The 27324-nt window shown below is 44.9% G+C and overlaps 2 protein-coding genes across 4 annotated transcripts; one reads left to right on the top strand and one right to left on the bottom strand.

Annotated features, from left to right (window-relative positions):
* On the top strand, window positions 1–21803 carry WRAP73 (WD repeat containing, antisense to TP73). 3 transcript variants are annotated; one of them, XM_014592697.2, is made up of 12 exons: window positions 1–191; window positions 5641–5793; window positions 7202–7318; window positions 11300–11372; window positions 14772–14875; window positions 15912–15998; window positions 16328–16462; window positions 16554–16631; window positions 18043–18148; window positions 20089–20214; window positions 20986–21177; window positions 21464–21803. In XM_014592697.2, exons 1-12 carry the CDS (start codon window positions 123–125, stop codon window positions 21601–21603), a joined length of 1380 nt encoding a protein of 459 aa, XP_014448183.1. In that variant the 5' UTR covers window positions 1–122; the 3' UTR covers window positions 21604–21803. The 3 variants fall into 3 exon arrangements, with proteins under 3 accessions (XP_014448183.1, XP_006161248.1, XP_027621239.1); XM_006161186.3 differs by lacking the exon at window positions 1–191 and adding an exon at window positions 1530–1685; XM_027765438.1 differs by lacking the exons at window positions 1–191; window positions 20986–21177 and adding an exon at window positions 1530–1685.
* A 728-nt stretch (window positions 21804–22531) lies between these two features.
* Window positions 22532–27320, bottom strand: TPRG1L (tumor protein p63 regulated 1 like; the record flags this gene model as incomplete). The annotated part of the gene is given in 5 exon segments (XM_006161207.2): window positions 22532–24547; window positions 25375–25528; window positions 26463–26639; window positions 26934–27025; window positions 27165–27320. Coding segments are annotated over 5 exon segments (774 nt in total), but the record flags the coding sequence as incomplete, so codon positions are not given.
* Window positions 27321–27324: the final 4 nt, after the last annotated feature.

Genomic DNA, 27324 nt, shown 5'->3' with positions numbered 1-27324 from the left:
CCCTTGTTTTCCGGCTGCGGTGGGAGAGACATTAACTGTGGCTGTGGCAGTTGGGGCTGCTGGGGGCCAGGGTCGCGGCAGGCTTCCCCGCACCCGGGCCTGGTCAGTCGCCGGCGGCGGCCATGAACTTCTCCGAGGTATTCAAGCTCTCCAACTTGCTCTGCAAGTTCTCCCCAGACGGCAAGTACCTGGTGAGCGGTGGCTAAGTGTTGACTGGGCGGGGAAGAGCCTACCCTGGCGGGAAGGCCAGAGGGCAGGGCCCGGATTGAAATTTGGCTGCGAACCCCTGGGATCCGGGGTAGGGGCGGCCGCGTCACTTAGGGTAATGGCAACTCGGGGGTCCATCAGATGCTGGCCTCGGGCAGATATCCAGGCAGTTGCAGGACCCAGACAGGTGTGGGATCTGGGCAGATGCATGCCCAGAGCAGGTGGGCCAGCAGATACCTCAAGCAAGGGCGATTCCCAGGTGGGTCCCTCCTTAGGTGTGGGATCCGAGCAGGCGCCCCTCCCTTTGCAGCAGTTTCCATCTGTCGAAGATGGATAAGGACAGTGTTGACTTCACACCTGTGAGATTACAGAAGATGCCAGCTCGTTGTTATTTTGTCACAAAAGGCAGGTCTGTCATTGTGTTGACTGTAAAGCTGGTAAGAGGTGGGGCTACTTTGTCATCTCTAAGTCTACTGGGAAATCTCTACCTGTCTCTACCTCATCTCTACCTCATGCTGGATAGATTATTTAAATAACTAGCCTCCTACACTCTCTCTCCCCGGAAAAAGAGTTGTCCTTAAGGCTGGGATTTGAGCGATTTATTCATAGGTGGCAGAGTGGTGCTTAAGTCACTGAGCTATCACTTTAAATTTTGATACATACCAATATGACCAGTGTGTTTCCGGGGGGTGGGGGTTGTTTGTGTATAATAGGCATTGGAAGCCACTAAGAAAAAGAAAATCATGTCTTATAAAAAGTATACTTAAGGCCTAGTAGGTGGCATGATGGCTAAGGCCCTGGACTTCCACATGACTGACTGTGGTTCAAGTCCCAGACCTGGTGGTTTGCTTTCTCAATTTCCATCTCTTTCTCTCTGGTGAGCACATGTGCCTTATGAAAAATCTTTAAAATAATAATAATAAATTAAATAATTTTTTACAAGTATTCTTTAGGGCCAGCAGGTGCATGGTGATTAAAGAGCCGAATTCCATATGACTAACTCAAAGGTTTCAGTCTCAGACCTGGTGACTTGAAATATACACTGGGCATGTGTGCATGCATGCCAAAATCCCTAGAGGAGAATAGAGAAGGGATTGTGGTGTGGCCATCCTCCCTGGACGATTATTTCTCACTTTTCTTCTCTATCTGTCTCTGGTGGGCATTATGCCCTATAACAAAAATTTAAAAAAAAAAAAAAAAGTGTACTTAGGTTTGTTTATCCATCTTCCTCTATTAACTGACCTATAATTCATGGTTCTTTTCCTAACTTGAGCTGAGCTTCCGCCTCCCTGGTTTTCCGGCTGCGGTGGGAGAGACATTAACTGTGGCTGTGGCAGTTGGGGCTGCTGGGGGCCAGGGTCGCGGCAGGCTTCCCCGCCCCCGGGCCTGGTCAGTCGCCGGCGGCGGCCATGAACTTCTCCGAGGTATTCAAGCTCTCCAACTTGCTCTGCAAGTTCTCCCCAGACGGCAAGTACCTGGTGAGCGGTGGCTAAGTGTTGACTGGGCGGGGAAGAGCCTACCCTGGCGGGAAGGCCAGAGGGCAGGGCCCGGATTGAAATTTGGCTGCGAACCCCTGGGATCCGGGGTAGGGGCGGCCGCGTCACTTAGGGTAATGGCAACTCGGGGGTCCATCAGATGCTGGCCTCGGGCAGATATCCAGGCAGTTGCAGGACCCAGACAGGTGTGGGATCTGGGCAGATGCATGCCCAGAGCAGGTGGGCCAGCAGATACCTCAAGCAAGGGCGATTCCCAGGTGGGTCCCTCCTTAGGTGTGGGATCCGAGCAGGCGCCCCTCCCTTTGCAGCAGTTTCCATCTGTCGAAGATGGATAAGGACAGTGTTGACTTCACACCTGTGAGATTACAGAAGATGCCAGCTCGTTGTTATTTTGTCACAAAAGGCAGGTCTGTCATTGTGTTGACTGTAAAGCTGGTAAGAGGTGGGGCTACTTTGTCATCTCTAAGTCTACTGGGAAATCTCTACCTGTCTCTACCTCATCTCTACCTCATGCTGGATAGATTATTTAAATAACTAGCCTCCTACACTCTCTCTCCCCGGAAAAAGAGTTGTCCTTAAGGCTGGGATTTGAGCGATTTATTCATAGGTGGCAGAGTGGTGCTTAAGTCACTGAGCTATCACTTTAAATTTTGATACATACCAATATGACCAGTGTGTTTCCGGGGGGTGGGGGTTGTTTGTGTATAATAGGCATTGGAAGCCACTAAGAAAAAGAAAATCATGTCTTATAAAAAGTATACTTAAGGCCTAGTAGGTGGCATGATGGCTAAGGCCCTGGACTTCCACATGACTGACTGTGGTTCAAGTCCCAGACCTGGTGGTTTGCTTTCTCAATTTCCATCTCTTTCTCTCTGGTGAGCACATGTGCCTTATGAAAAATCTTTAAAATAATAATAATAAATTAAATAATTTTTTACAAGTATTCTTTAGGGCCAGCAGGTGCATGGTGATTAAAGAGCCGAATTCCATATGACTAACTCAAAGGTTTCAGTCTCAGACCTGGTGACTTGAAATATACACTGGGCATGTGTGCATGCATGCCAAAATCCCTAGAGGAGAATAGAGAAGGGATTGTGGTGTGGCCATCCTCCCTGGACGATTATTTCTCACTTTTCTTCTCTATCTGTCTCTGGTGGGCATTATGCCCTATAACAAAAATTTAAAAAAAAAAAAAAAAGTGTACTTAGGTTTGTTTATCCATCTTCCTCTATTAACTGACCTATAATTCATGGTTCTTTTCCTAACTTGAGCTTTTTATTAACATTCCTGTTATCTTTATGTAGGGATTTGAGAATATAACTCTCAAGTTACATGGTAACCTTCTTCATGGCAGTATTCTAAATCACATAGAGTATTAATTAGCTGTAGTTTAGAAAATCATTAGCTTAAATGGTAACCTAAAAATCTTGGCATCATTCTCAAAGTGCCCCCACCCCATCATAAATTAGAGTTTTGTTTTTATTTTTACAATTTATGAATGTTTCAGTCAGTTACAAAGAAAAAGATTATATATGCATGATTGATTTTCATGCTGTTTTTGGTTGTTCAAAATATCATAAAACACTTGATGATAATCTGTTACTGGAATCATGTTCTTGAAAGCCCTGTACTAAATACTGCATAGAGCAGGTCCATGGTCCAGTTTTAATATCTCACAGGAGATCTTCTGTGACTCTTCTGAGTATTGGTAAAAATATTTTATTTCATAAAGATTTGGTTGTAACTGATTACAATTTTCAAAGCTACAATATGAAAAAAAAATTGTAATAGATACTGTTCTAATATATGGTCATCTTCCTTCTCTCTCTTTTCCCATGGAAAACTAATGTGGCTTTCATTCTTTATGAAAGTTGGTAAAACAAACAAGTAATCCAGTTTGACCTTGACAAGTACAAAAATGAAGCCATTAACATTTAAAAATCGAGGCCTGCAGGTGATGTAGTAGGTGCTAGACTGCCACATAGCCAACTGCAGTTCAAGTCCCAGACCTGGTACCTTGCTTTCTCACTTTTCCTTTCTGTCTCTCTCTTCCCCTTCTCTCTGGTCAAGTTAAAAAAGAATATATAAAATTTAATAAATCTGTAAAGAAACATTTAAAAATCAGTCCTTGTGTTTTAAACTATAGTATAATGTATAATCAGCAAGTGAGTACTCAGGGAGGAACTCAGATACAGACATAACTAGCAAAAATGAACATGAAGAAATTGCACTATTAGGAATAAATTCATGAAGATAAATGAACATTTATGAAGCATCTTTGCATTTGCAGAATTTAAAGCATATGGACTGATCTATTGATTTGGCTCTGAGGTAGGCACTGGATAAAAGTATTGTTTTGTGGGAACCAGCAGTTAGCGTAATGGCTATGTCGCTGGACTCCCACGTAGTCAACCACAGTTCGTGTCCCGGACCCGGTGGCTTAGAACTCACGCGGGGCGCGTGTGCATGCGTGCCCAAGATCCCAAGAGGAGAATGGAGGACAAGGGATTGTGGTGTGACCATCCCCCTGGGGGATGATTTCTCACTTTCTGTCTCTCTGTCTGTCTGGTGAGCGCACGCGCCCTATAGCGAACAAAACTCTCAAAAAATATTGTTTTGTAGCCATCCTCACCAGAAATTAGGAGGCCAAGATTATTATCTACTTATTTATTTATTTAATAAGGTTTTTGTCTTAGGGCATGTACACTTGCCAGAGAGAGAAAGGGAAGGAGGGAGGGAGAGAGAGAGACAGACAGACACAGTGAGAGGGAAAGTGAAAAATCACCCTCTAGGGGGTTGTCAACACTGCAGTCTCTTTTCCTCCATTCACTTCTTGGGGTTCTGGGCATGCATGCACATGGGATTTCCTCCATTCTCCACTTGGGATTCTGGGCATGCCCGGAGTGATTTTCAGTCTGCTGATTCTGGGACTTGAACCACAGTTGGCCATGTGGAAGTCCAGCACCTTAATCACCATGCCACCTGCTGGCCCCAACCTTTTATAAATTTGAAGACATTTTCTAAAAGTGAGTACTGGTAGGTAGTGTGGAGGTTAAGACAGCTGGACTCCCACATGGCCAACTGCAATTCAAGTCTTGGACCTGATGGCTTGAAAATCATGCCAGGCACTTGTGGGTATGTACCCAAGATTCCAGGAGGACAATGGAGAAGAGTTTGCAGAATAGCCATCCCCTTTAAGGAGTGGTTTCTCACTTTCCCTCTCACTGTCTCTGCCTCCCCTACCCCACTTTCCCAGAGCAAATGTGCCCTAAGGCAAAAAGCTCTTAAAGAAAATCACACTGGGCACAAGAAGATTGCACCATGGCCATCCCCCCCCAGGGGGTAATTCTCACTTTCCCTGTCTCTCTCTGGTGAGTGCACATGCTTTATGGCAAAAACCTAAAAAAAAAGAAAGAAAGAAATAGAACATGCTTTAAGTAGAGAGTTTAAAAATACTCATACTTTATACTAGAGTATAACTATTTAAAACTTGATTTTTATATTTATTTTTTAGAGACATTTTTGCTATGGGGCACATGTGCTTGCCAGAGAGACAAGAGAGAAAGTGAGAAGTCACAACCCAAGGGGATGACCATACTGTAATCCCTTTTCTCCATTCTTCTCTTGGGATGTTGGGCACGCATGCACAAGCACCTGACATGAGTTTTAAGCCACTGGGTCCAGAACTTGAACTGCAGTCGACTACGTGGAAGTCCTGCAACAAAACCATTATGTCATCTGCTGGTCCCTTATTTGTATATTTCAACTTACCTTTTTATTTTCTTATCTTATTTATAGAATGGGCTGTGTAATGGGTGATGTAAAGCCTGTCTGATGAGGGAGAAGGAAACAGATCCCTGAATGCAGGGGTGCTGGTGTTCTGGAAGGCCCTGCTTTAGCATGGAGAAGGTCAAGTGCTTTCTTCCTCTGTTTTCAGGCTTCCTGTGTCCAGTACCGCTTAGTGGTCCGGGATGTGACCACTCTTCAGATCCTTCAACTGTACACATGTTTGGACCAGATCCAGCACATGGAGTGGTCAGCAGACTCCCTCTTCATTCTGTGTGCCATGTATAAGAGAGGTCTTGTGCAGGTATGTGCTGCTGTCTTGGGGTGAGAATTAGAAAGCCTTCCCACTGGGCAGGAGTGATTTTGTTCTCTGTACTCTTCAGGTTTGAAGAAAGACAGAGCTGCTCAAAGCCAGTTTTCCTTTAAAATTATAATATTCTCTAATTGTTTAATCAAAGTACATTTATTTATTGGGGAACCAGCAGTTAGCGTAATGGCTATGTCGCTGGACTCCCACGTAGTCGACCGCGGTTCGCGTCCTGGACCCGGTGGCTTAAAACTCACGCCGGGTGCGTGTGCGTGCGTGCCCAAGATCCCGAGAGGAGAAGGGAGGAGAAGGCATTGCAGCGTGCCCATCCCCCCGGGGGGGTGATTTCTCGCTTTCTGTCTCTATGTCTCTCTCTGTCTGTCTGGCGAGCGCACGCGCCCTATAGCGAAAATCTCTCAAAAAAAAAATGTACATTTATTTATTTATTTATTTATTTTCTGGAGAGGTTTTGCTATAGGGCACGTGCGCTCTCCAGAAAGACACAGAGAGACAGAAGGTGAGAAATCATCCCCCCCAGGGGGATGGCCATGCCGCAATCCCTTCTCCATTCTCCTCTCAGGATCTTGGGCACACACACACATGCCCCCGGCCTAATTTTAAGCCACCGGGTCTGGGACTCAAACTGCAGTTGACTATGTAGGAGTCCAGCAACATAGCCATTACACTAACTGCTGGTCCCTAATCAAAGTACTTTTAAAATGAGGAAGCGCTCAAATATTCTTAGTCTCTAAGCAAATATAATGAAGAAACAGGAGGTATTGTATTTATAAACAACAGTTTAGCAATGTGGACACTATGTTTCAGGAAGTATCAGAAGAAGGGCCAGCAGGTGGTGTGTTGGTTAAGGTGCTGCACTCCCACGTGGCCAACCCTGGTTCAAGTCCTGAACCCAGTAGCTTGAAAATCACACCGGGCATATGTATGTGTATGCCCATAATCCTGACAAGAGACTGAAGGAGAAGGGACTGTGGCGTGATCATCTCCCTTGGTGGGTGATTTTTCTCTTTCTGTCTTTGTCTCTCTACAGTGAGAATGTGCACCCTTATGGTAAAAACCTGAAAAAAAAAAAAAAAAAAGAAAGAAAGAAAAAGAAAAAAAGGAAGTACTAGAAATAATGCTTTGTTACACACTGAAGCTTAACTGAATAATATTAAGGAATGGCCATGTGAATAAGACATTTTAAAAGGAAATAGAACAAAAAGAAATCACCACAAATGTGACTCATTTTACAGTAGACTCTAGCATCAGTTCTTTGTAGAGATATCCTGTTTGACTCTGTCCAGTTGCCACTCAGTTGTTTCTAAGCAACATTTGTCTCTTGGAGAGAGCTTGCAGTCATGTGCTGATTAGTTTGTGATCCTCAGTTTCCCTCTCATTTATCTAGGTCTGGTCTTTGGAGCAGCCGGAATGGCACTGCAAAATAGACGAGGGCTCAGCAGGGCTGGTTGCTTCATGTTGGAGCCCAGATGGGCGCCACATTCTCAACACAACTGAATTCCACGTGAGTGTGAGCCCTGAATATGCCTCCTACCCCCATGCGATCCTGTTCTCTACTCCTGAGACAGCTCAAGAGTGTTGAAGTGAGTGTTTGGGAGTTGTATGTATATCTGAACTCAGAGCTTTAGAAGCCCTGCAATATTGTGGTATAATCTTTCTGTCCAGTTTTAAAGAAAAGTGAAACAGATTTTAAAGCTTGTAATGTACCTTTTTACCGATTTAAACAGTCCTTTGAATGACAGGATAGGAAAACAGAAGGGATTGTGGCATGATCATGTTCCTTTGGAGGGTACTTTCTCTCTCTGTCCTCCCTCTGTTGTGTTATAATTTTAGAACTGTTTCTAAACAGCTTTCATAGGGAAACATTTCACTATGTTCATGGTGAATTGAACTTTTTGTAATAAAGTATTCTTTATATATCATTCTTTTTGTTATAGAATCTACCTTATTGGTTATTTTTTTAATAATTATTTTATTTAACTTTATTTACTTATTTATTTTAATTTGACCAGAAAGGGAGGGAGGGGGAGAGAGAGAGAGAAAGTGAGAAAGCAAGCCGCCAGGTCTGGGACTGGAACCAAGGTCAGCCATGTGGTAGTCCGGTGCCCTTAACCACCACGCCACCTGCCGGCCCCTTATTGGTTATTAATATCCTTCTTTTGGTTAGGGTTTTTGGTGCATATCTTTTTTCTTTTGACCTCTTTAAAGCCTTACATTTTTTGTGTGTGTATGTTGTAAGTCTAGTTAAAAAAATGAATTCAGACTGAAAACTTTTTATTATATCTGAATAAAGTCGATTTAAAACCACTTATACTTTTTTTCTTTGAGAGAGATTTTTGCTATAGGGCGCATGTGATCACTGGAGAGAGAGTCAGAGAGACAGAAGGTGAGATGTCACCAGCTAGGGGGCATGACCACACCGCAGTTGCTTTACTCCATTCTCCTCTTAGGATTTTGGGCACACATGCACACGTGCCTGGCTAAAACCACTTACTCTTTAAGAAATTTTGCCAGAGGGTGTGTGTGCTTGCCAGAGAGAGAGAAAAAGGGAGAAAACACCCCACAGGGGGCATGGTCATGCAGCAATCCTTTCTTCATTTCTCCATCCTGTCAGGATTCCAGGCAGGTGTGACATGTGCTCAGTGTGTTTCTCAAACTGCCTGCTCTGGAACTCAAACTACAAGGTTGGCCATGTGGGATGTGGCTGCCTTCATCCCAGGCTATAGAAGTAGCCCCTGATTAAAACCACTTACAGGGACCAGCAGTTAGCGTAATGGTTATGTCGCTGGACTCCCACGTAGTCGACTGCGGTTCGCGTCCCGGACCTGGTGGCTTAAACTCACGCCGGGTGCGTGTGCGTGCGTGCTCAAGATCCCGAGAGGAGAATGGAGGAGAAGGGATTGCGGCGTGGCTATCCCTCCTGGGGGGTGATTTCCTGCTTTCTGTTTTTGTGTCTCTCTCTGTCTGGCAAGCGCACGCGCCCTATAGCAAAAACCTCTCCAAAAAATAAAACCACTTACAAGCAGTGAAATGTACCGACTCTCTGTACCCAGCTCACAAATTGGTTCACGTGTAATCACCACCAGGGTCAAGACCAAGAACATTTACACCATCATTGGGGCACTTCATGTCCTGTGGTCATTCTTCCTCCCCAGCTCTAACCCAGGCACCCTCTGACCTGTTTCTATCACTACACTTGTACCTCTTTAGCATTCTATATAAATGGAACGATAAAATATGTAGAGTTTTATGTTTGGCTTCTTTCGTGTGGCTTCAGGCTGTTTTTAAGTTCATCTGTGTCATTGTATATATCAGTGGTCTGAAGACTAGTGAGACTATCCTAGGGGATCCTGTGTCAGTTGTAAGCTGTCATCTGGTGGAGGCCTACTGTCCAAGGAAGGAGCTTATTTCTCCAGTTGTCACTAAAAGTCAATAAAGTAGACAGAGGTGTATGTTTAACTACTTATTTTTTCTTTTAAAAGTTGTCACTTTTTGTTTAAACTGTGTGTGTGTGTGTGTGTGCGCGCGTGTGTATGTCTTTGGTGGCAGTAAAGGATAAAAGGCAGGCTTTATGTACAGAATGTGTTTTCTGCTAGTTTCTAAGATGTGTTTTAGAGAGCAGAGTCTTTTGCTGGGTGCACCTGTAACAAGGCAGGCAGCAGAGTCTCTCATCAGGAAACTTGCTGTGCTCCGGGGAATGTGCTTTCCTCATCTGAGAATTGAGCTAGCTCTGGAGGGCCGGTCTTCACCCTGTGTTGCAAATGAGCGTTCAGAGGCTGGCGCGCTTGAGCAGCCCTGCTGGTGCTCGGTGTCATAGGGAGGCTGGAATCCCACATCCACTGATTGGAAGTCGTGTGCTGTCCTCCTTTACACTGTGGCACCTCCTCCACTGCCATGTGACAGGGTGTAGAAGACAGAAGCACTCTGTCCACACTGAATTCCCGGAGGTCCCTTATCTGCAGGTTTTTGTGGTGTTGCCATTCCTCCCGAAGAGCAAGTGTGTTTAAGTCCGTATCAGTGTAGATGCCCTGCTGTGCTTGCCCCAGTGACCTTGGCAGCTTTTTTTTTTTTTTTTTTAATTTGCCAGAAGGCACATGCACTGGCCAAAGAAAGAGGAAACGGGAGAAAGTAGCCTCAATGGGGCATATTCATACCAGAGTCCTTTCTCCATTCTGTTAGGATATTGGGCATGCATGCACGTGCGCCTGGCATGTTTTTCATGCTGCCAGGTTTTAACTGAGCAATCAGCTACATGGGAGCCAGCTCCCTTAGCCACTAGACCATAGGGCCAACCCTGCAGCTTGGTTTCCCACATTCTGTACATGAGTGCCCAGAATGTTTCTCCTGAATGCTATGTAAGTTGTAGACAGCAGGCTTTCATTTGTTTTGTAATAAGAGATGATACAGAGAAAATGAATTCTTTTGTTTAACCTCTTAAACTAAAAGAATGGCAGCGTTTTCAGGAATCACACTGACTGTGAAAATACGGTACCCTACATTTATTTCAAGTGACGTTTGTCTGACTGGAAGTGATTATTCAGCCACTGTAAGAAGGAAGCCTGACTGTAACATAGATGGTGCATTTTCCACTTCTCACCTGCCATGCTTACTTCCTGCATGCCCCAAGTGGAGCGGCAGCTGCCCTGTGTCTCTGCACCTGCAGAGTAGCAGTAGGGCCCATGGAGCGATATTGGCCAAATTCACCAGTGGGCAGGTTTGGCGAACAGGTTCATGGAACTCCAGTATGAGATATAGGTGTAGGTGAGGTGTGTGTGAGCCCCAAGAGCTTTAACACAGAGGACCAGATTGCCCAGCCCAGCTGCTTCTCCGTCTGCGTAGGAGTCTGTCTCCACCTGGCAGGTGCTCGTCAGTCTCTTGTAAGAACATTGTCTTCCAGCTTCTCTGTACCAGACCTAGTCAGTTCTCAACTGCCTGAGTAAGGGAAAGGGGAGTAACAGTAGAAATATGCCAACAGTGTCATTCCAGAAATCCTTCTGCAGGGGCAGGCCTAGCAAGACTGACACACAGGGAGCAACTTGCCTTCCCTGTGTTGAGTGCCTGGTGCTGCAGACACAGGCTCAGCTATCTGCTGATGCAGAGGGCAACCACATGGAGCCTACAGAAGACTTTGTCCACTTCATAGAGGAAACTGAACTTTGTAGCTTTCCTGCATAAACATTTGTATCTGACTAAATAGCTTTTTTAGGCTAGTTATAATAGGCAAACTGTGATTATTTTAAAACAGCTAAAATGCATGTGTATTTAACTTTGTGTCACTCAAGTAATGTAGTAAAATGAAAAGATAATGCCAAGAACACTAAATTCCCCTTAACAATAGTAAAATGTGCATTTGGAGACACTTATAAGAGGGAAAACATTTTACTCCACCAGTAAATCTTGTACTTGGGTACTGATGATCTGGCTTATGATTAGAGATGATCTTTCCAAAGATGACTTTTTTTGCTCGTTCCCTTTTCCCTAACAGCTGCGGATAACTGTCTGGTCCTTGTGCACAAAATCTGTATCTTACATCAAGTATCCAAAAGCTTGTCCACAGGGTGAGTCTGTCAGAGCTGCTCGGCTGTTTCTTTGTGGCTGTTTTGGGGTTTTGACCTTTCTGTTTGCTTGTTTGTTTTAGATTTTTGCCTTAGGGCTTTTATACTCATTGGTGGCCAGAGAGGGGGGCGGAGAGAGAGAGAGAGAAGGAGAGAAATCACCCTTTAGGGCAATGGGCATGCCTCAGTCCCTTCTCCATTTTCCTCTTGAGATTTTTGGCACCCATGCACATGCACCCAGTGTGTTTTTCAAGCTGCCAGGTCCAGAACTCACACTGCACAGCTGACCAAGTGGGATACAGTGTCACCACCACGACACCTGCTGGCCCTGTTTTGACCTATTTATCATGGAAAATTTCAAACATCAGCAAAAATAACTTCAACGACATATCAGTTCTTAGCCAGTCATGTTTTCTCTGTACCCACCCTGCCCCATGAATTATTTAAAAGTATATCCTAGATCTCCTGATACTTTATCCGCAAATCTCTCCACATGTATCTCTAAAAGATCAAAGTCCTCTCTTAAAACATAATTGCAGTTACTAAAGAGGATATTTAAGATACCAAAGAGGAATCGAGTTTACAGAATCCCTCTCTCCTTTGTCACAGAGCTGGGCATGCAGCCCCTGCCGCCAGGCCTGTCCTGGCCTATCCAAGCATCCAGTTCCAAAGGTTGTCTCAACTCTCTGGTAACTAAATCTGATCTCTTTATTGAGGGGAGATCATGACCTGTCATATCTGGGCATTCCAGAGGAGCAATGAGTGACAAATGTCCTTTCCTTATTGAGGTCTTCTGAGTCTTCTGGAAGGAGGGTGGAGAGCCTGGCATAGCACACTGTTGGCATGATTTGATTGGACAACATGGAGTATTGGATGTGTATGAAACCATGAAACAATGGCATGTCTTTCATTTAATAATCAGAATGAAGCATTAAGCAATTTAAATGAAGTTTCCATTTGTTGCCTCAGCAGTTTAGAAAGAGTGAAGAATGCAGTCGTACATTTATTTTTATAGTTTGAATATTAGCATCTCTCTACATGAGGCACGCATTTCTTGAGTAGAAAGAATAGTTCTATTATTTGAGGTGTTCTTTTCACTCATGAAGTATGACTTTTTAAGCTAGTACAGAACTGGAAAATAATTTTAATATTTCTAACCAAAATTTTTCTAAATTTTCATCTTAAATCTACTTCTCCCAAATAACTATATCCCATCGTGGTAGTTAAAGCTCTGTACTCCCATGTCGCTGACCATGGTTTGAGTCCTGGATCTGGAAGCTTAAGAATCATGCAGGACACATGTGTGTACATGTGCCCAAAGTCCCAGGAGGATAATGGAGGAGAAGGGATTGTGGCGTGGCCAACCTTCCAGTGGGGAGAGGTGTGATTTCTCACTTTCCCTTTCACTCTCTCTCTCTCTGGCAAGTGCACATGTCCTAGGGCAAAAAATAAAAACCTAAAAAAAAAAAAAAGTAGTACAAGCTGACTCTTGACTAGCTTGCTATAGCCCTGTATCTCTTGCCATTTATTTTCTAAAAGTTTGAGAATTCATAAGGCACTGCATCTTTTCAGTAATATTCTGTGATTCACGGGGGACTGGGTTGGTGTTATTTACAAGTTCCTTGCAAATCAGTAGTCTGTGTGGTGTACAAACCCCCACCTGCCCTCCCCACTGCACTCCTAGGGGACGAGACGTCTGCTCTGTACAGTTCTCCTCGATCGCAGAAACATCATGTGTGTCTAAGAAAATAGTGTTCTGCATTTGTGTTGTTCTCATTCCTTTTTACGTTTGTTTTCTTTTTCTCATTTTTCTTTAAAAATTGTGACTGTGATTTCTTACTTGCTGGCCCTGTTTTGACCTATTTATCATGGAAAATTTCAAACATCAGCAAAAATAACTTCAACGACATATCAGTTCTTAGCCAGTCATGTTTTCTCTGTACCCACCCTGCCCCATGAATTATTTAAAAGTATATCCTAGATCTCCTGATACTTTATCCGCAAATCTCTCCACATGTATCTCTAAAAGATCAAAGTCCTCTCTTAAAACATAATTGCAGTTACTAAAGAGGATATTTAAGATACCAAAGAGGAATCGAGTTTACAGAATCCCTCTCTCCTTTGTCACAGAGCTGGGCATGCAGCCCCTGCCGCCAGGCCTGTCCTGGCCTATCCAAGCATCCAGTTCCAAAGGTTGTCTCAACTCTCTGGTAACTAAATCTGATCTCTTTATTGAGGGGAGATCATGACCTGTCATATCTGGGCATTCCAGAGGAGCAATGAGTGACAAATGTCCTTTCCTTATTGAGGTCTTCTGAGTCTTCTGGAAGGAGGGTGGAGAGCCTGGCATAGCACACTGTTGGCATGATTTGATTGGACAACATGGAGTATTGGATGTGTATGAAACCATGAAACAATGGCATGTCTTTCATTTAATAATCAGAATGAAGCATTAAGCAATTTAAATGAAGTTTCCATTTGTTGCCTCAGCAGTTTAGAAAGAGTGAAGAATGCAGTCGTACATTTATTTTTATAGTTTGAATATTAGCATCTCTCTACATGAGGCACGCATTTCTTGAGTAGAAAGAATAGTTCTATTATTTGAGGTGTTCTTTTCACTCATGAAGTATGACTTTTTAAGCTAGTACAGAACTGGAAAATAATTTTAATATTTCTAACCAAAATTTTTCTAAATTTTCATCTTAAATCTACTTCTCCCAAATAACTATATCCCATCGTGGTAGTTAAAGCTCTGTACTCCCATGTCGCTGACCATGGTTTGAGTCCTGGATCTGGAAGCTTAAGAATCATGCAGGACACATGTGTGTACATGTGCCCAAAGTCCCAGGAGGATAATGGAGGAGAAGGGATTGTGGCGTGGCCAACCTTCCAGTGGGGAGAGGTGTGATTTCTCACTTTCCCTTTCACTCTCTCTCTCTCTGGCAAGTGCACATGTCCTAGGGCAAAAAATAAAAACCTAAAAAAAAAAAAAAGTAGTACAAGCTGACTCTTGACTAGCTTGCTATAGCCCTGTATCTCTTGCCATTTATTTTCTAAAAGTTTGAGAATTCATAAGGCACTGCATCTTTTCAGTAATATTCTGTGATTCACGGGGGACTGGGTTGGTGTTATTTACAAGTTCCTTGCAAATCAGTAGTCTGTGTGGTGTACAAACCCCCACCTGCCCTCCCCACTGCACTCCTAGGGGACGAGACGTCTGCTCTGTACAGTTCTCCTCGATCGCAGAACCGTCATGTGTGTCTAAGAAAATAGTGTTCTGCATTTGTGTTGTTCTCATTCCTTTTTACGTTTGTTTTCTTTTTCTCATTTTTCTTTAAAAATTGTGACTGTGATTTCTTACTTGGCTACGTCTTGGTTTCAGTGCATTGTCCTTTCTGGTAGGAATAACCTTTACCAGGGATGGCCGCTACATGGCGCTGGCAGAAAGGCGGGACTGCAGAGATTACGTGAGCATCTTTGTGTGCAGCGACTGGCAGCTGCTGAGGGTAAGCCATCTTCTCTCTCAGCTGGGAGTAAATCCATCCTGGGGGCTGGGATGGCTGAGATGGGTATTCTTTCAGGGTCTCCGGTATAATGTGGAACAGTGTGACTCTGTATTTCCATATACACTCACATAACACACATGGTTAAGCTGGAAATGGGTGTGCTTTGGTGAGTTTTGTGAGTTCATGCGCCATTGACATAGAGCCTTTCTCCATTTCTTGGGAGTATGACAGCATTTTTACACGTGGATGTTACTGTGTCATTGGAAAAGTCATGATGCATCTTTGCATAGAAAAATATGTCTTGACTTTTCTTGGGGCCAGCAGGTGGCATGGTGGTTAAGGTCGCTGGATTCACAAGTGGCTAATTGTGGTTCAAGTCCCGGACCTGGCAGCTTGCTTTCTCACTTTCCCTCTCTCTCTCACTCTGTCCCTCTCTGGTCAAATTTAAATATAAATAAATAAAGTTAAATAAAATAATTTAAAAAAAGAGAAAAATATGTCATGACTTTTCGGATGACCTAGTACATTAGGAAGAAGAGCAAATGGAGGTTAACCTTGACTGTGTGCCTGCTCTGAGACACAGAGCCCTTGAAGACACTGAACATGGTTTCAGTCTGGTAGAGGGTGCAGGCAGAGGAACCTCTGGAATGCTATGAGAACATGGAACCTGGGGGGCTAGGGAATGTTCCTGGAAGGGACTTTGAGCCAGGTCTCACAGATCCCAAATATGCAAGGCAGGAGGAGGTGAGGTGGGCAGGAGCGCGAACACAGGCAGACGGAGGTCCACGCGTCTGGTGGGCTGCCTGGGCGACACTGCTGCCTGCTCAGCACTGATACCAGCATATGTGCAGCGTGGAACTCTTTCAGCAGGGATTTCAACACACTTACTAGGATGGAGGTGCAGGCTTTTTTTTCTATTTCTGTTTATGAAAATTAAATACTAAATGTGTTAAAAACATCAATGAATAAGTAAATGCAACTACTTAAGTAAGAAACGGTTTCAAATGATAATGTTTCTCCCTCTTCCCTTTGGAAGCACTTTGATACGGACACCCAGGATCTCGCAGGAATCGAGTGGGCCCCAAATGGCTGCGTGTTGGCGGCCTGGGACAGCTGCCTAGAGGTAAGAAAAAGGCCAGGTGACCGACTTGCTTTCAGGAGTTGCCCTAATGTTCTTCGGTGCTGCAATACAGTTAGCGTTGTCTCTTTCAGATGATGAATGAGTTGTTAGGCTCATGTCCGGTTTCCCATAGGCCACACTGCTCCCTCTGCTTCTCCAGTTGTGCTCTCATTCTAGCTGAGAGGCTCAGCTTCCTACCACTGTGGAGGAGCATGGCTTCTCTACTTTCTCCTGCAGCCACCTGAGTCTCACTCTGAAGTGGCCATGTCTCTGACATGCCCCAGGAGAATCCAGTGTGTTTCTGAGTCACAGTTGAAATGTCTCGTCTGCAGTATAAGATTCTGCTGTACTCCCTGGACGGACGGCTGCTGTCAGCATATTGTGCATATGAGTGGTCCTTGGGCATCAAGTCTGTGGCCTGGAGCCCCAGCAGTCAGTTCCTGGCAGTTGGGAGCTACGATGGAAAGGTGGGGACAGAGTGAGGCTGGGAGCGCTGGGTGGTGGGTAGGTGGGTGGGCAGGCAGGATGGGTTCTAACCCTCCCCAGTTTCATTCTCAGGTGCGCATCCTTAATCATGTGACTTGGAAAATGATCACTGAGTTTAGCCATCCTGCAACCATCAATAACCCCAAGATAGTAAGTCCAGAAAGCATGTTTCTGCTTGAACAATATCGGGGGTGGGGTAGAAAACTGCTTTTCTCTTTACACTATTTGTTGCAGGATGTTATATCACCCGGTACTTACATCAGCTTTAACTTTTGCTGGTATAACTTTCAAACAGTGGTCTCTGACAGTGATGTTGTCCTGTGCACGTCCTCCACCCAGGTGGCTCATCCCTGGGCTGGCTGGTTCAGACCCTGCTCTCTGTAGGTTGCCCTCAATGTTGAGTACCTGCTGTGGTACAGATGCTGTGGTCCGGGCCTCAGCCAGAGGAGACCCCTCCCCGTGACCCATAAGTGAGAGGCCTGGGTAAAGGTTGCACTAGATGCAATGGGGACAGTCCATGGGCTAGAGGCTGCATGTACAGGGTCAGGTGAGCTGGCCAGGGTACTTCTCAGAGGTGATGTTGAAGTGAAGGGATTGAGAAGGGGCAGAGAAGTTGTGTGATGTCAGGAAAGAGCAGACATCTGAAGTGGGCAGAGACTCAAAAAGTGTGACCAGAGGTGAGGGTGTCTACACACGTGAGGGAGGAATCAGAGAGTAGGTCTGGCCCTATAGGCCTTGAAGGTTTGTCTGTGATCCAGGCATTTCCTCTACATCATCACATAGCAGCTAAGCATGTTTTGAAATATAAATCAGGTGAAGCCTGGGCACATGTGAGGCCCAGGTTCAATTCCCAGACCAATATAAACAGGCCGTGAGTGGAATCCTAGCTAATTAGGAAGCTGCAGCTGGAGGATTATTAAGTGGCTGTCTCTCTCCTCACCCCATAAGAAATGTGAATCAGACCAGGTGACTGCCCTACCTGGGAACTCCTGGGCCTTGGTGGAGCCTGGGCCACTGGTGTTTGCCTGCCATGCTTGAGGTCACAATGCTACCTGCCTCGGTCTGTGTTTGCTGTTCCCTGGGCCTCCCCTCTTACCCCTGCCTCTGTTATGGTGCAGGTTTTCTCTGTCTTGTGACTCACAACTGAAATGCTCGCTCCTGCTCCCTCACTGAATGACTAGCTACATGAATGAGATGGCTTCTTGGCTGTCAACACACAGTTGCACACATTTGTTACCTTAGGCTGGCCAGTAGGACATTGGGGGGATAGTTGAGTTATCCCACGTCTTGAGGGTAAGGGATTAGTACTTCTGTCTTCTCCTGGCTCTGAGCAGTACCTGGTGTCTGTGTCACACTATGCCTGTTTGCCCAGCACCCACAGGAGCACTGCCACACTCTGTCCTCAGCTTCTCAGCAACTGAGCCAGGAGGTGGCTGCATGACCAACTAGCTTTTAGGAGCTGTGTGACTGACTTGCTTTCAGGAGCTGTCCTAATGCTTTTCAATGCTGCAGTACAGTTAGCTTTGTCTCTTTCAGATGATGCACAAGTTGTGTCTTACAGGTTGTATATAAGGAAGCCGAGAAGAGTCCGAAGCCAGGCCTGGGCCGCCTCTCCTTCCTGCCACCCAGAGTGCTGGCCACTCCTCTCTCGACCACAGAGAGCAAATGTAAGCAGGAGGGGACCTGTTATCCTCAGCAGGAGGACATTTGATTTCCTTTTCCTGCCCTTTTTAATGAAAAAGATTCTTCTTTGTTCAGGCAAATTTTAGGTGTTTCTTTTTTGGAAAATACATTTCCCTGTTCTGTGTGTCTTTCAACCCATTGGTCTTGTTTTGAATCTGGATTACTCAGCCACATAGGCACTATTTTTGTTGATGGACTGTAAGACCTGGAAATCCAGATTTGACAGCTGGTACTCTGACAGCTGGTACAATGTTTTTACAAGAAGAGTAAAATTGCCTTGGGTGAATAAAAACATGGGAGGCAGTCAGTGGTGGGGCTCAGAGTCCTTCTGCTGACTCTGCAAGGTTCTCGTGCTCCTCATCTATAAAATGGGCACAGCTGGCGCACCTACCCCCCCTGGGATGCCGGGAATGTCAAGTGAGCTTCAGATAGAGGAGATGTCAGGCCAGAAGCTAGGCCCTGGAATATCACCTGGCCCCTCCTAGGGCTTAGTGGATGCTCAGAGGAGGAAGCACAGCCAGAGCATAGAGTGTCACTTACTTACCCAGGTTTATTGTTCTCTGCCAGCCCTCTGCTCCTGCTTTTAAAATGCTTTCTCTACATCTGACAAGTCTAAAACGGAACACAGCCACTCCTGTTTAACAACTAATCAGTGGCCGCTCAAATTTATGACTAGTCCTCCAGCCCAGGGAGTCCCCTTTCAGTCTGCCAAGTCTCGGGAACCCCCTCTCTTAGTCCTTGTCTCCTTCCAGTAGTCAATAAGTATTCACTATGCAAAGTGTCCGCAGTCGTGCAAAGACTATGTATTTCATTTATAAATTTGTACTTGTTGTGTATCCATAGTAGTACTCATTTTTTATGTCTTTTTAATTTGCTGTAGGGTATGTGCGTTCACCAGAGAGAAAGTGAGAAAGCACCCCTTAAGGAGGGAATGACCACACCACAGTCCCTTCGCCTGTTCTCCTTTTAGGATTTTGGGCACGTATGCACATGATTTTCAAGCCACTGGGTCCAAGACTTGAATTGTGCAGTGAGATACAGCCACTTTAGCCACCAATACTACTATGGCTGACCCACCCATAGTAATATTCAGAAAAAATAAACATGATAAACATGATTACATATGATTTATTGGGTCATCAGGAAAGTCATGATGGATTTGTTTCATAGAAAAATACACATGACTTTTCCAGTGATGCAATATATTATGTGTTGTGTAGCATCTTGTCATTTTCTGGTGCTTATCTAATGCCATAATGCCTTTTGTACAGATAGATTTACAGTTTTCTAGTGTGGTGTCACATGGTATCTATTGAAAAGTACACACCCTATGGCACCACAACACACTGTAAGACATTCCTTTAAGTTTCACGGTTGTCACCCAATTTGCTTAATGACCTACTTGTAGGAGTGGAACTCAGTTGTTAAGTGAAGAGTGCATGTATTGAAGTTGAGATGGAAGCACATTGTAAACTAAGATGCTAAAAGTAGATTGAAAAAAAAAAAAGCCACGATATTGGAGCTGCTGAGACAGAGTGGTTCCAGAGCCGTTCCAGAGCACGTCTGCTCCCCCTTCTGGCTGGCCTGAGTACTGCCGGGGCTCTAGAAGCTGTGCCGTCTCTCACCCTCACTCCAGTCCTTGGGGCCTTGCAGGTGATGGCAGTGCTCTCGCCGAAGCAGACTCATAGACTGGCCTCTTACTATACCTGCCAGGTTCCTACTAAGCCTTTATTTCGAAAAGTTTGCCTCCATGCTTTAATTTTGGGTAGTACCTTTCTTCTCTTTCAACTGAGGAACTGAAACGGTCAGTGGCTCCCTTCTCCCCATTGCTTAGTAGGCCACTTGGTGTGGGGCACCGTAGCATCTCAGACACGTGTCTTTCTCTCAAGATTACAACACCACGTTCTCCTTCTTGGTATTCTAGATGAGATCACCTCCATACCAGCTTCCTTACAGACTCTGAAACCTGTTACTGACAGAGCGAACCCTAAAATTGGCATAGGAATGTTGGCTTTTAGTCCTGACAACTACTTCCTGGCGACAAGGAACGGTCAGTGCCCACTGTCACAGACACTGTTTTATCCATTCATTGCGTCCTTTGTACCAGGTGTACTGATACCTGGGAAAGAATCCAGTAAGGGCTTTCCAGCACATCACCTGTCCCTGTCTTTCTGCTGAAGTAGCAAGTGCTCTGCCTGCAGAAACATCTCAGGGGGGTTAGACCGCATCCTTGTGGGCAGCAGCAGGCCACATTACCTCAAGTGCCCTCCACCTCTCTGCTCACTTTTTTTTTTTTGGAGAGGTTTTTGCTATAGGGCACGTGTGCTTGCCAACAGACAAAGACAGAGAGACAGAAAGTGAGAAATCACTCCCCGGGGGGATGGCCACGCCACAATCCCTTCTTTTCCATTCTCAGGATCTTGGGCACGCATGCACACGTGCCAGGCATGAGTTTAAACCACCAGGTCTGGGACTCGAACCGTGGTTGACCACGTGGGAGTCCAGCAACATAGCTATTATGCTAACTGCTGGTCCCATGTGGGCCTTTTAAAAGTTTTTCTTTCTTTCTTTTCTTTTTTTTTTTTTTTTTAAGGATCGTAAGAAAAAAAACAAAGGAAAACTTGCTCCTGTGGCCTTTTAAGCCTAAGGTTTCCTCTCTGGCCCTCAAGGCACCAGACCCCAAGGCAGTGACTAGAGCAGCTCCAAGCCTCCCTACCTACCTTCCCATCTCCCATTTAAGTCCACAGAGTAAGCAGCAAAGCAGAGAGTTAAGCTAGAGCTGAGCAGTAGAATTCTGATGCTTGCATTTCTCCCTTTCTAGACAATGTACCCAATGCTGTCTGGGTCTGGGATGTACAGAAGCTGAGGCTATTTGTGGTGCTAGAACAGCTGTCCCCCGTGCGCTCATTTCAGTGGGACCCACAGCAGCCACGGCTGGCCATCTGCACAGGGAGCAGCAAGGTCTACCTGTGGTCCCCAGCAGGCTGCGTGTCGGTACAAGTCCCTGGAGAGGGTGAGCACATTTCCACAGGCATGGATGCATCACTGGGCGGGTTGCTAAACTGCTCACCCAGCTGGTCTCTCAGTACAAAACTAGCTCCCAGCATTATCTGATGATCTTCAAGGCCAGTGTCCAGTGCATGCATTCAATATAGGGGACCTGTGCCCTGTGCTTTACAGGAGAGCAGCCGCCCTGTCTATACCCATCCAAGCCCTTTCCTTCCCTTCAGGCTTATTCTGCACCCTACGACCTTGGCTTCCCCCATCCTAATACTCTGGCCTCCTGTGTGTCTCTCTAGGTGACTTTCCAGTGCTTTCTCTGTGCTGGCACTCTAGCGGGGATTCATTGGCCCTCCTAAGTAAGGATCACTTCTGTCTCTGTTTCCTGGAGACAGAGGAGGTCAGTACAGCCTTCAAACAGCCACTTGGCCACACATAGGACCTATGCCTGAATCAAGGCAGACTCTCTGCATATTCCAGTGTGGGAAAGGAACAGAACTTCTCGGAAAGGTTCTCAGCCACGATAGTCTGAATTCAATGATCTGATCCTATTTTTCTACGGTGAGGCATTTTTGTAAATATGTATAATAGAAAACTGTAATTTTTTAATTTAAAATAAATATTTGCTAATTCATAAAATTGCTGATGCTGGTTTTCTTGAACGGTTTAGGTCATAGTAAGGTTAGTTTTAAGTTTCTAGCTCCAGCTTAGGGAAGATAGAAAACTCTAGTCACCAAGCCCTGTGTGGCTGATAATCCTGTGTAAACAGGCATCCTGGTTTTGCTCTGATCCTCTATTTCCAGTCCCTCAATGTTTAGGAAAAGGGAGGTTAGTGTCTAGATGGGGGGGAATATCTGGCCTTCCTGGGTAGGGTCTACTTTGGAGAGAGGAGGAGCCCCAGCACTGGAGGGCAGTGCCATCTTCAGGGCACGGGGGCTATAGCTCCCAGAGCAGCTTTTCAAGGTCAGATCCCTGACCTACTGAGTCAGCCCTTCAGGGTGTCATGCTCACTTGGGTCTGAGAACCAATGCCATGAGCCCACCCATGTGGAGAGCAGCCATTCTGAATAAATATGGTGACCTTCAGACACATGCAGAAACACAGTTCTGTGAGCTTTATTTCCGTAGTGATGAAAGCAATTAACATATGAACATTCCTTTTTTTTGTTATTAATACTGCAGAGCAATACCAGGTTAAAAGACGTCACATGCGTTTATCAGAATCAGCCCCAAAAGATCAGAGAAATCACATGGCACCAGTCATGGATTAGAAATAAACAGAAAAATAAACACACAAAGACATACAAGTATAGCAAAGTGAGGACTGGGTGGACCCAACTTCTCTGATTAAAAAAAGCCACAACCCCAAACTGATCTCAGGTTTATTTTATAGGGAAGAAAATGGGGGAAGAGGAAATAAAGTACAAAGCCATTTGTTTTCAGATGTTAATCGGCTGATGATGTGAACACGACTGGCTGATTCTGATAAACACGTGACTTCCTTTAACCTGAAATTGCTCTGCAGTATCAGTAACAGCATGCAGCTAGCGTGTTTGTTCATTGCTTTCGTCACTATGCAAATGAAGCTCAAGGAACCATGTTTCTGCATGTGTCTGAAGGTCACCATGTTTGTTCAGAATGGCTGCTCTCCACACACCCGGCTGTGTGCAGAAGCACATAGGCCCATGCAGAATATCACTTGGGCTCATGAGCAGGTGCTTGACAGGTGGCCTGCCTCAAGCACTCTTAGGGTTGACCTAGGATTGCAAACCTAGTTCATGGTCTGCTCTCATGATTTGCTTTTTTGTGAAGAGAACCAACTCAGTGTCAGCCTGTTACCGTAGAACCCTTGTTCCTGCAAATGTATAGCAAGTTGGCAGGTTTACAAAGCTATTACAGAAAACAGTTCAGGCTTTAAAATACTTTAGAGGTAATTTCTTGGCTGTTACACCTATTTTAATAACAATGACTCCAAGAAAAAACGGTATCTGTTTGGTTCTAAATGTCTTTACTAAGAGACCAAAACAAAGGCTGATGACTGGTGAATTTCCAAGGCAGCCTTTCTATTTGGGCAGACTCTTCATTCGCAGCCTGATCACATTCATGCCAGTTAGTTTAAAGCTACAACAGACTTGTGAATAAGGAAGGAACCGGTGAGCCAGCATTTAAAGTTTATCAGTAAGTGCTTCTAGTCACACAAGCAAGCTACATGTGGTTGTAGGGAAGGTATGTTAGGATCCCACACGTGTGTCGACACTCAAGCATGTGTTGTGTAAGACTCTGACAAAGTCATATCCACGTGAAGGTGGCAGGAACCCAGGTGGACATTAGCTGCTTTGTGAGGCTCTAATATGGTTCATTTTTTTTAAAGTGCATCCTTTAAAAAGCAAACTACCCACTTCCCTTTTAAATATGAATTTAACAATACAAACTTTGAGTACATATAGTTGTCAAAATTGCATGCAAAGAACTATCGAGGTGACTTTCTCAAATTAATAAATTGTCTTAAAATGATTTGTAAACCTTTTTGGGCCTGGAAAGTATGCTGTTGAGTATTAACACAACTTGGATTAATTTTAGAAAAAAGTATGATTTTAGATCAAACACATATTTACAAAAGAGCAACTGTTCATTCAGGAGCTGACAAGGCACAGACTGTACCTTGCTTAGCTAACCAGTCTGCTGACTTCTTTTGTATTTAGCTTTTAAAAAATGGATTAAATTTCAAAATACAAAAGTTGACACTGAGTGTAAACATATTTGCAACTGTAGGCACTCGAGATACTCGGTCCCTCCCCGTATTTAACAGTCTATACAACCAAAGTGGTAACGGGTTTATGTGTGGAATCTTAGCATGCTCAGGTGGCTGGCGTAGGAAGAACCATGAGAAGCGGAATAGATGCACTCCAGGAAAACAAGATATTAAAGTTACAGAAAACGTACAGCAGCACAATGACAGCTAGATTCTTTTTGCTTTTTGTCTGTAGCTCATATTATCAGATGTTCAATATCCAACTAAATGTATATATTGAATCACTTTACTATTCTAATTGCACTCAGATCCCTAATGATAAATGATCCACTATCCTTCCAGTGGTAGTAGAGCTGGGTGAGGCCTTACAGACTCTTCCTGAGTCCCCATTGTCAACTTGGCTTTTCTGGGGTTGGGGACTCCTAGAATTCAGCTGTCTAAAAGCCTATTTTGCCTCTGGTCATGGAATAACCCAGTTTAGCCTCGTTGTTAATGAAGGACATCAATCCCACGTAGGTCTCAATGAGGAGGGGGCAATCCAAGACGAGCACGCTGCTCCCTTGTCCTGGCAAAGGACTTTCTTTTTGGGCTTTTTTGACAGCTTGGATTAACAGAGCCTTGAAGCTTTCCAACTTTAAACAGAGAGAGAGAGAGAAAAGGAACTTTAGAACCTTCAGGCAACATAAGAGTATTCTACTACAAAAAAAAAAAAAAATTAGTATTTCGAAACAGTTAAATTCCTTCAAATTCAATTTCTTTGCTGAGTACTTATGTTCTCTGGAATGAGCTGTCTCTCTGCCACATCTTGGTGGTCCCTCAACTTACCTCCTTAATATAAGACATGCCCAAAATCTTTCCATTGTGTTTATAAAGACAGCATAGATGGTTCCCGACTTAGGATGGTTTGACTTTTTCATGGGTTTGTCAGGGTATTAAATGGGTTTCACATTATAATACTTGTACAATGGGTTTACTGAGATATAACCCCTTCATAAAATGAGACACATCTGTACTTATAGATCTTAACACCTGAAGGTCTAAGTGGTTTTGTCATATTAACCTGTCTAATCATTACTGCAACTCACCACAAGCCCAACCACACAGCTGGGTAAATGAAGCCCCCTCTCCCCTCCAGGCTCTGGGCTCTATCCTAACCCTGGCACCAAGGCTTTCTCTCTTGTCTTCTAGCATGCTCAGGGTCTGCTATCATTCCATGAAGCCCACCTGGCCTCTCTCCCAGAGGATCACTAGCAGCAAAGGCCCATGCTATGGAGTTACACTGACCAGCAGCCACCTGGGCTACTTAAACATCAATTAACTAAAATATCTTAAAATGACAAGTTATGTCCTCATTGTTACTAGTTACATTTCAAGAGCTCAGTATCTATGTGTGGCTGCAATACTAGATAGTGCAAATCTGGAACACTTCTGTCACTGCCAAGTAGTGTGGCTGTCTTACTTGGCACAGAGAGGCTGTCTTCTCATCTGCACCGGCCATTGGGTGTTCTATGAACGTGGCATAGGGCACATTTGTAGACCAGGGGTTCCATCTGTTGATAAAGGAAGGGCGACTTTGCTTGTCCCATTGAATGCGAATTCCAAAGCCTTCTCGCCTGAAGAATTAGAATAAACAGCCAGACTTCACATACCAGGCCACAACACTCTACAGTCTTGTCAGTTACAAGGGTAAGACAATAAAAAGCCATTCCTTATTGAAAGAAAAGACCTATGACATTTCACAATAGAAAATGACTTGTGTTTTTAATAGTAACCACACACTCCACTAATAATTGCTTGATATTCTAGAAAGTTAATTACACTGTTTTAGTTATACTAACCAATCTTTATATCATTAAAAACTAGTAAAATACATTATAGGTAGACCATTTTTGTAAGGTGACATTTTTGTAACCTTTTTCCTTAGTATCTTACTAAATGTTGGTTAAGTTTTCACTCATGTTAGTTTCCTGGATTCCATATCTAAATCTGTACATCAAAGCTCTAAATTTTGAAGTTTTAAATGTCTATATTTCATATTTCAGGAAATTCTCCTATACCAAGGAAGTTATCTCTTGATTTGTTGGCCATTAAATCTTTTCAAATTTACTTAATCTGTAGAGCTATCTATAAAGTGGCATTCAAATGTTCTCTTCTAACAATGAACTCAAGCAGGAATTGACATCACCATGCAATCATTTCCTGGCTAGAGACAAAATGCAGAACCAGGCCCCTATCTGAAGAATACCAGAGTCTGCTTTTAACATATTGGCTCTACTTTAATGTATCCTGGACTCATATAAACCACTTTTTACTACAAGCCTAATAGCTGTCTTTTGTGCCAGAATTCCTTTCAATGCACTGGACTGTCCAGAAATCACTTGCTTCTATTTTAGAGAACTTTCTATTGATTTTTGAAGCTGAAGCCTTTATGTTTCTTCACAATGGCAGACAGAAGAATACCACTTGGGGGCCTATTTTAAAAGATGAATTATCAGATTCTTGCTGGCCCTAAAGCCCAGTGGTGCTGCATTCTCTAAAGTGACTTACTTGTTGAGTGATTTAGGGGGAAACTGAAATTCTCCGTATGAGATGGTATCCACTGCGTTGAGTGCAATCCTGACCACCTGCTGGCACTGAAGATTAATGAAGTCATATTTGCAGATGAGCAATGACTGGTCAGTGATCAGCACCAGCCGTTCCTTCTCGTTGTTCCAGTGGTCCACCCTGCAAACAGAAGAGGCATCACCTCTGTCCTGCTGGCGAAGGCTGTCTTGGGCAGTACCCCAGGGTTCATCCTTCAGGACCTGGGACAGCCCACCTCTTCTCCATCAGGAGGGACCAGCAGCAGCAGTGCTGGGGCAGCGGCACCCCAGGTCCTACAGCAAGCCCCTGGAAGCCTCTCCGGGGTCTCAGGCCAGCGCCCTCTCCAGCGAGTCCCCTAGGACAGTTTCCCCAGCAAGCTCTAGTCCTCCCACCCAAGGCCCCCACCTGTCCCCACCCGACAGGTGCCTTGCTTACTCGGTCAGCAGCCACACCCCCTGGATCTCGCCATCCTCCACTGGTCGGACCATCACACGGATCTCCTCCACTGCCTGCTCGATGGTGCCGGGCTGCGCGCGAGCGAGAGCAAGGGTCACTCTCCGCGAGGAGCGTCCCTCCGCCTCCGCGCGTCTCCCGGTCCCGCGCCCCCAGTCCACAGACATTACCCTCTTCCCCCACGCCTTTGGGCACCATGGCTCCAGCTCTCACCCGGAACACGAAGTACTCCTTGACACGGGCTCGGCGCGTGGGGTCGTGTACGCTGAGCGGCCACAGTGTCTGGCGCAGCGGCGTGCCGGCCCCCGGTCTCACTCCGCCCAGGCCGCCACCTGAGGCCTCCTCCTCGTCGGCCGCCAGCAGCGCCGTCGGG

The sequence above is a fragment of the Tupaia chinensis genome, unplaced genomic scaffold (assembly GCF_000334495.1).
Source record: "Tupaia chinensis unplaced genomic scaffold, TupChi_1.0 Scaffold138365_1, whole genome shotgun sequence".
Taxonomy (NCBI): Eukaryota; Metazoa; Chordata; class Mammalia; order Scandentia; family Tupaiidae; genus Tupaia; species Tupaia belangeri.
The sequence above is the reverse complement of the archived record's forward strand: the minus strand, read 5'-3'. Positions and strand labels throughout refer to the sequence as shown.